We start from the raw sequence: 9,274 nt of genomic DNA on the forward strand, positions 1-9,274 counted from the left end.
GTTCCAACCGGTAAGAAGGACACATGCTCCACTATGTTCATAGCAGCCTTATTTATAATAGCCAGAAGCTGGAAAGAACCCAGATGCCCCTCAACACAGGAATGGATACAAAAAATGTGGTACATTTACACAATGGAGTACTACTCAGCTATTAAAAGGAATGAATTTATGTTGTTGTTGTTTTACAGTACTACTTAGTCATTGGGAAAGTTCTGAGTTTGCTGAACTATTTTGTTATGAGTAAAATCTTCGATGTGTTAGATTATTTTAATTTTGTTCTTCTATGGCAAAATATATATGACATAAAGTTTGTCACTCTGGCCCTTTTCAGGTTTCTAGAGCTGTGGAATGAAGTATGTACCTTAGGTACAATTTCCACCACTATTCTAGAATTCCTTCAGCTTTTCCAACTGAAAACTTGTACCCATTAAATGGTCATTAGCATTAGCTCCTGGTCAGTTCTCTTCGGTCTTTTGTTTCCCTGAAATCGGCATCTCTGGGCACCAGACATTAGGGGTTCAGTCATGTGTTCATTTGTAAATGACTCATTTCGTTGAGTATAAAACCACGAAGGCTCAGCTCTGCCCCAGTATGAGGGAGGATTTTCTTCTTAGCACGCTGAGTAATATCCTGTTTTGTGTTGCGTGTGCATACTGTGATTTTCTTTAACCTTCTGTCCATTGGTGAATACCCAGGTTGTGCTATGACACGGCTGAGTGTGCTTCAAATGCCCACGTTTCTCTCTTGCTGGTTCTCTGCCCGATAGCAGGAAGACACATGGCAAGTCTCTGTAGGAGTCTCCTCTTTCACTTTCTTTGGATCTATATCGCATCCTTTGATTGTTTTTCTTAGATTAAAGTACCTCCCCATTCCTAGAATTAAGCAAACTTGGCCACAATATGCCAATGTAATTGGTCTTTTAATTTTCTTTCTTTAAAAAACAGATTTTAAAAACTTTTTCATTGTGTATGCAAGTACATATGTATGTAGGCATGTATATATGTATGTATGCCGTGTGTGTGTGTGTGTGTGTGTGTGTGTGTGTACCTGCAGAAGCCAGAAGAGGGTGCTGTGTTCCTGGAAGTTAGAGTCATAGGAAGTTGTGAACCATCTAACATGGGTGCTGAGAATTGAACTGATCCCATGCAAGAGCAGTAAGTGCTCTTAACTACTGAGCCATCTCTCTAGCCTCCCATTTATTTTTCTTTAAAATATGTGTTGGATGGTTTGGTATAGCCGATTTGAGACAGAACCTTGTTATGTAGCCCACCCTGGCCTCGAACTTTGAATCATCTTGCCCCCACTTTCTCAGCTCTGAGATTTTTAAGTGTGATACAACCACAATGGATAATATTTTGTCAGTTACATTTGCATATATATTCATAAGCAAAAAAGTCTTATAATTCTCAGAATGTCCCTGTGAACTTAGCATCACTGACATTTAGAGATGGGATGCAGAGTGTGAGAGGACACAGTCTTTCCAATCTATGTTTATGTTCTGTTTAATTCATTTCTGCTAGTTCCCCACCCCATCTTCTAGATCCTTTGTATCTACTTCCTTCCTCCTTCTTGAGCACTGGTTTTTACCATTTCTCTATGCTAATATATATGCATACATTTTTACAGGTCATCTTAGCCCCAATTTAACTGCATTCCAAAGCTTCACATGCCATATATTAATTATATTAGAGTCAATTAAAAATTATTGTGATCTCATCTTTGAATCATATTTAAGAATATACTTACTTAACCCAACACCCAGGACTTTTAATTATCATTTTCTTAGAATGGTTCTTTAACAACTAAACAACATGGTCTGTTTAGTTTTTACCCTTCAGAATTTATGGAGACCTGTGAGGCACTGGGCGAGCCTTGATAGAAAGGGTAAAGGTCAAGTGAAGTCCGGAGTGTGTATTGTTTGACATTGGCGTGGTCATGTCAAGGACCCCACTACCACAGACCCCTGGTAGTGCCAAAGCCTTACTCCAGGGTGAGACTGGAGGAATGACAAAACCTTCCTCTGGTCTGAGTATGGATGTTGGGGGTATGGACAAAACCCATTAACCCCAGCATCCTCCTTATGGACAACTGCAATCGGAGACTTCTTAGCTACCTCCTGCCTGGCCTGGCCAGCTCATCCCTTGTGCTGTACACTGTAAAAGTGCCGAGGTTCCAGGTGGTGCTGTAGTTGGTGCTGCTCCATCAGAGTGAACACAGCTCATCAATCTCAGTTTTACTGTGAGTGTCTGTGTATCTGTCCTTTCTTCAATCCCTAGCTGCCCCAGTCAGGTGTTCAGGACCAAGCCACACAGAACCAGGCAGAGACTTGTTTAAAGTGGTCAGCACTTGCCACTGTTTTATATGAACACATAAATGCCCTGTGTGTGTATCGACACAGTTTTTGAATTCAGTGTTTAAGATGTTAAGACAGGCTGCCGAGTGATGATGGTGCACACCTTCAATCCCAGCCCGTGGAGGTAGAGGCAGGCAGATCTCTGAGTTAGAGGTCAGCTTGGTCTACAAATTGAGTTCCAGGACAGCCAGGGCTACAGAGAAACTCTGTGTCAAAACCAACAACAAGAACAAGAACAAGAACAAAAACAACATGTCAAAACAGCACTGTACAAGACAGTACAAATAACAATGGGGTTTCAAAACATTGATAATGAAGGACTAACCTGAAAATCAATCTAATCACAAAGAAAAATTAATCTGTAGAGTTTAATATGTTACATATGTTTATTTTATTTTAGATCTGCTACTGTTCACATGTGCCACACCAAAAAGAACTAACTATGCTTAATATGTCAAAGGCAGTCTCAGGCATTCAATATAACATAAATAAATTATTTGAAGAAGTGCTTACACTAAGTTGTTAAGATCAGTATTGATGAGGTAACTTCCCATTTCATTCTACTGAATGGTAAGCAATGTATTTACTGGATGTAATGTAGAATGGAAGCATAATTGCAATGGGTAAATTAACCAAATGTGTAAGCCGCACATTAATATTTCTATAGCATTTTCAGTTAGGAATTGGTGAGTGTGTGTGTGTGTGTGTGTGTGAGAGAGAGAGAGAGAGAGAGAGAGAGAGAGAGAGAGAGAGAGAGAGAGAGACAGAGAGAGACAGAGACAGAGAGAGACAGAGACAGAGAGAGANAGAGAGAGAGAGAGAGATACTAGACTAAATCCCTTATGGAATACTAATCAATGAGGTGAGTGGAGTCTTTTCTTTCTAATCTTACTCCTAGGAATCATGGCAATGTGTTGTGTAGGTAGATAGAGATGCAACTCTATAGACAGATATTACTAGCATTGTAATTCTATATTCAAATCTCTTCCTTTCTTTGATGTATTGAAGGGGAGCTTTCACTGGAAAATAAACGACTCTGTTTCCTTCCTTGGAGTTCACAGCATGGAATTATTCCACAATATATGGGGTCTGAAGTGTAATTTCTTTTTGTGGACTTAGACTGTTTCCTACATTACGGGTCAAGGAATGAGCTATTTCTAAGCTATACTTAAATATTGAAGAGAGTCCTTTAAAATTGTGGTAAAGATGCTGAAGTATAACTCTTCACGGTTGATGGCTTCTAACTGGGTAAGGGAGTGGGGAGGGGAGTGGGGGAGGAAAAAGACTCACTTTCCTTTAAGGGGCTGACCATTGGGAGTTTGATCACATTCCCAACGAGTATATATTCTCAACACAAATTGGACTTGATGATTTTTTTTTTCAAGAAGGGGGGGTGGGGTGAGCTGGCAGGGCTCAAGAGTGGAAGGATGAACTTAGAAGGAATGGGAAGTGAGTGTGATCAGGGTGCATTGTATGAAATTCTCAAGTAATAAAAATATTATGTTAGGGGAAAATAAATACAGCAACTTACCACTAGAAACTGAGGCAAAAAAGATAAAATATAACACCTGATGTAATGAGGTCATCCTACAAAGAGAAGAATGTCACTGTTTTTAGAACAGAGTATAAATTTACAACAAGTTTGCAGACATCAGACTTTACACAGAGTGAGAGGGGCAACTCCCTAGGTGGTGTTCATGGGGTCTCCCCCCTCCCCTTGGTAGTGTTAGGACAGCTCCAACACGGTGTGAGCTGCTCAGTCTAGTCAGAGATCTGCAGAGGTCACAATGAACACTCCCTCCTCCCTGCCCTCTCTCCATCGATGCCTCACTCCCAACTCTGAAAGCCCCCAGTCACTGTCATCTGAACCCCTCCCTAATCCAGTTTCCCATCTTTATTTTTTCTTTCAACTCACTTCCTCTTTCCATTTTTGGGTTCTCTCTTTGTCTCTGTCTCTCTGTGTCTCTCTGTCTATCTCTGTCTCTCTTTCTCTCTCTGTGTATGCATGTATGTGAGTGAATGTGAGTGATACATATCAAAGAGCTCTGAATGATTTTCCTCCTTACAACAGTTTCTATTTCTAAAACAAAAAATTACTGCAAATTCATTAATATATTGACTTCATTACTTGTAACTGTATGTGACCTACTAAATTCTGAACAGGCTGTTAACACACGCGCGCGCACACACACACACACACACACACACACACACCCCTTCATATCTAGGCCTTGTATTGCTCTTGAGTCTTTTTCTTGAAAGATAATTCTTACTGACTACTAGTTACTAATCTTCCCCTCTGCCTCCACGGAAGTTCTCCTTCGTTTGCTATAGAGGGTGACTAAGGAGATCTACAATGTAAAATCAGATACATTTTAATAATCAATCTCTCTCTACTGATAAAAACATTCATGTTTTTACTCTTTATTCCAGAAGACAGGGCATTAACAGATAGAAGTTGCTGAGAGAAATGCTCGTTTTGAAGCCGTACCTGCAGATACTTTGTGTCTTTGCTGTAGTCCTCTGTGGTGTGTTTGCTTTCTTTCCTATAGTCTTGTCCTCTTTCTACGGGAGCCGGTATGGAACACTGTTGCTTAAATGTTTGCTTGTGCCGTTATCCTTTGTCATGTGACATCCTGTCTTTGCATAGCGTGTCTAGTGTCTGAGAATGTCCCTTTGGTCTCTGTACTGAAACCTACCCCAGAAGATCGACTAACTCTTTCAACACGCCAACGTTGTGTGTTTTCTTTCACCCGTTTGTTCAAATAAGCAACGCACACAAAGGGCTGGAGAATCTGAGGTTGTCTGTGTGCCTTAGAAGTTGGGATACTCACGCTCCACTCCACAGACCCAAAGAAGCTAAATAAGAAGGAAGGTCCAAGCGAGGATGCTTGAATCTTACTTAGAAGAGGGAATAAAATAGTCATAGGAGGAAGATGGAGGGAAAGGAACTGGGTGGGAGAGGGGATGGGGAGTGGAGTGAAGGGGGTTCAGGATCAGTTATGGGGAGGGACAGGAGAGATAGCCAGATGGCCATGAGAATGAATGGAAATCTGCAGCTGGCAGAGGTGGAGAGGTGGGGGCGGGGGGAGCATCTTGAAGGCATATCTGAGACCTGAGATAGGGGAGACACCGGGAATCAATGGGGGGTGATCTTAGCTGGGATTCACAGCATTGAGGATATCAAACCTAAAGAGGCTACCTCATGTAGCCAGGCAGAAACCTCAGTGGAGCAAGAGGGACAACAACCTGCCCGCAAAACTTTTGACCCAAAATTGATTCTGTCTACCAGAAATGTAGAGATGGGGGATGGATCAGAGACTGAAGGAATGGCCCAATAGTAACCAACCCAACTAGTGACCCATCCTATGGTCAAGCACCAATCCCTGATGCTATTAATGCTATGCTTGCAGACAGGAGTCTAGAAAACTTGTCCTCTGAGAGGCTCCACCCAGCAGCTAACTCAGACGGATGCAGAGACCCACAGCCAAACAGTGGATGAAGCTTGGGGACTCTGATGGTAGAGTTGTGGGAAGGATTGAAGGCCCCAAAGGGGATAGGAACTCTAAAGGAAGATCAATTGAGTCAACTAACTTGGACTGTTTTGGCTCTCAGAGACTGAACCACCAACCAAAGAGCATACACACGTTGGACCTAGGCCTCCGCACACATGTAGCAGACAAACAGTTTGGTCTTCATGTGGGTCCTGAACAACTGTGTCAACTTGACATGAGCTGGAGACATCAGAGAGAGGGGAGCATGAGTTGAGGAAATGCCTCCATGAGAAATGTAAGGCATTTTCTCCGTTGGTGATCAGTGGAGGAAGGCACAGCCTACTATGGGTGGTGTCATTCCTGGGCTGGTGGTACTGGGTTATATAAGAAAGCTGAGCAAGTCAGGGGGAGTAAGCTAGTAAGTAACATCCCTCCATGGTCTCTGCATCAGCTCCTGCCTCCTTGATCCTGACTTGTTTGAATTCCTGTCCTGACGTCCTTCAATAATGAACAAAAATAAGAAAAGTGTAAGCCAAATAAATCCTTTCCTCTCCATTTTGCCTTTGGTCATTATATTTTATCACAGCAGTAGAAACCCTAGCTTAGACAAACACTAACTTGCTAGGTATGATGGCACATACCTGTTAATCCCAGGACTCAGGAGGGGCAGAGGCACATGAGTCACTGTGAGTTCAAGGCCAGCCAGGTCTTCATAGTGAACTCCAGGAGAGCCTGGAATATATAGCTAGAGATACTCTGTGCCCCCACACAAAACAAAAACACCACCATAAAGAGTACTTCATGGTCTCCTGTTACTCCATCAACACACACACACACACACACACCAAGACGAAAATAAACTGTTTGAGAGTCTAATTTAGAACTGACAAGATGACAAGATGACCAAAGGGTGCCTACCCCCAAAACTAATGATGTAAGTTTAACCCCAAGGATCCCCATGGTGGAAGGACAGAAGTGATTCCTGTGGATTCTGTGGATACTTTGTGATAGATACTCATACATAAACACATAGATTTTTGGTTTTGTTTTGTATTTAGGTGTGATTTAAGTAACTTCCAGAGAAACAATCGCTGGTTCTGAGAAGGCACTCAACTTTCTATAGAAAAGCTAAGTGAATGCTCATATTTACAAGTGCAAATATGAACCAAGAAACTATTCAGAAGTCCAGAACAGAAATGGATCTGCTGAGGATACGTGTACCAAGGGATACGTGTACTTAGCTCAAGGACTAAGTGCTAATGTCAGCTCTGAACCATCTGACTTTCAGTATTTCAATATTTGGGGACACAGTCTCATTCTCTGTGTATCTTGGCCATGCTGCTAGGGGCTTTCTGCATAGACTCTGAACCTGTCAGATACCTATGCCTTTGAGCAGAGAAGAACCAGGATGAGAAATGCTAGGGCGCCCTTCTACAGGAAGAACAAAATGCAGGAAGTGAGAAGGAGGAACTTACTGGAGAAATAGGAAAGGGATAACCAGCAACCTGATAGTAAAATTGAAATATGCTCCCTAGAGAAGTGGGAACATTTCTGCTAAGGCAAGAAGTTAAGGTGAGCAACTGTGTGAAAGTGTGGGTTGTGTGTGTGTACATGAGTGTGTTGGGGTGGGGGATTGAGGAGTGTGTGTGCATATGCATGTGTGTTAAGGATTGGTCTGGTGCTGCTGTGTATTCAAATGTGAGATTCTGTACCCCACAGCCCAGTTGCTGCAATACAAGTGGATTCTCACCTATATCAGCTTTTGTTGTGCAAACCTTGCTCCCCGAGGTAATTGATAACTAAAAGGCTAAAGCCTGTGATTGGGCAGTGTATCGAGGTAGGCGTATTTTCAGTTACCTGACTGGGAGTTGCAGGTAGAAAGGAAAGAGAAGGAAGAGGTCATCATGGGGGTAGCGTGAACCATATGCACGTGACCATGAGGGCTGGCCTCATGGAACAGGAGCAGTCCAAATGAAACGTGGCAAGTAATATCTCCCACAGTTTGATAGGGAAACAGACAAAACAGCATAGAATAGAGGGTTGATATCTGCCCAGTGCTCTGAAGCTTATTATAAATCTAAAGGACCCTGCGTCTCTAGAATGGGGTAGGAATCCCTAATAGCTATTTAAAGGTAAGAGCAGTGTCAACCAGCCAGACCCCCTGGAGCTCCTGGGGACTGGACCATCAACCAAATAGTAAACATGGAGGGACCCATGGCTCCGGCCTCATATGTGGCAGAGGATGGCCTTGTTGGACATCTGTGGTAGGAATGGCCCTTGGGCCTGAGGGGGGTTCGATGCCCACAGTGTAGGGGAATGCCAGGATGGGAAGGTAGGAGTGTGTGGGTGGGTGGAGGAGCACCTGTGAGACATTGGGCTATGCATAGACAGGCTGGTCTCCAGTCGAGCTGAGGTCTGAACCCCAAGAAGGGTGATAATTCACCTACATTCCCTCATGCTCCTGGAACTCTGGTTCCTGCCTAAGTTACTGCCCCCCACAGCCCCCATAAGAGAAGTATGGCTAGAAGTCACGTAGACAATGTCCCAAGCTTCTGACCTTCAGGCTAAACTCCTCCCCGGTTACCTAGTAACAATAAGGTAAGACAGCATACCTTAAAACGGGCTGTTCAGCCCCACCTCGCTCTCTTACTTGTCTCTCTTACCTCTTACCCCTCATTTTCTCCCCCTCTCTCCTCTCTCTTTGTCCTCTCCTCTCCTCTCCTCTCCTCTCTCCCTCCTACTCTCCCCCCCCCCGTTCTCTCTTTCACCCTGCCTTCCTATAATAAAGTTCTAAAACCATAGAGAGTCTCTGCTCATCAAGATCCGCTGCACTCACTCTCGCCGGTGTTGGGAACCTCTCTTCCCTCATCCCTCTCTCCCATAACTCCGGTGGCTTTAGCAAAGTAGCACCCAGGCTCCCTGGGGCTTTAGGAAAGTAGCTCTGAGGCTCCCAGGTAGAGCTGCCTCTTGCCACCCCCAAAGAGTGGAGCAGAGGCTTAGATGCCCCCTGGGGATGAGTGGAAGGTAAATAGCAGCCCTCCCATGCCTGACTGACCAGAGCATAGGTGGAACTCTGGCTGGGTGTGGGTCTCCCCTCCTCCTCTTCCCCGGGCCCCTTTTTTAGTCCCAACAAGCACCCTCATGGAGGCAGGGGGAAGAGAGATGGAATAGGGGGTTTCTGGAGGGGAGACCTGGAAAGGAGATAACATTTGAAATGTAAATAAAGAAAATGTCCAATAAAAATGAAGCCACAATATACCCAAACTTATGGGACGCAATGAAAGCATTTCTAAGAGGAAAACTCATAGCTCTGAGTGCCTCCAAAAGAAAACTAGAGAGAGCACACATTAGCAGCTTGACAACACACCTAAAAGCACTAGAACAAAAGAAAGCAAATTCACCCAAGAGGAGTAGACGGCAGGAAATA

General features: G+C 43.7%; 1 protein-coding gene across 2 annotated transcripts in view; it reads right to left on the reverse strand.

Moving 5' to 3' along the window:
* The window catches only part of F11 (coagulation factor XI), a 21,388-nt gene extending 16,317 nt beyond the window's left edge, over positions 1 to 5,071 (reverse strand). Inside the window, exons 1-2 of one of the 2 annotated variants that reach the window (XM_021170368.2) lie at positions 4,845 to 5,071; positions 3,885 to 3,940 (exon numbers count right to left, since the gene is read on the reverse strand). In XM_021170368.2, coding sequence (XP_021026027.1) covers positions 3,885 to 3,939 — 55 coding nt within the window. In that variant the 5' untranslated portion in view covers position 3,940; positions 4,845 to 5,071. The remainder of the gene's footprint in view (positions 1 to 3,884; positions 3,941 to 4,844) is intronic. The other variant, XM_029480818.1, reaches the window with a different exon arrangement.
* Positions 5,072 to 9,274: the final 4,203 nt, after the last annotated feature.

Source organism: Mus caroli, chromosome 8 (assembly GCF_900094665.2).
Source record: "Mus caroli chromosome 8, CAROLI_EIJ_v1.1, whole genome shotgun sequence".
Lineage (NCBI taxonomy): Eukaryota > Metazoa > Chordata > Mammalia > Rodentia > Muridae > Mus > Mus caroli.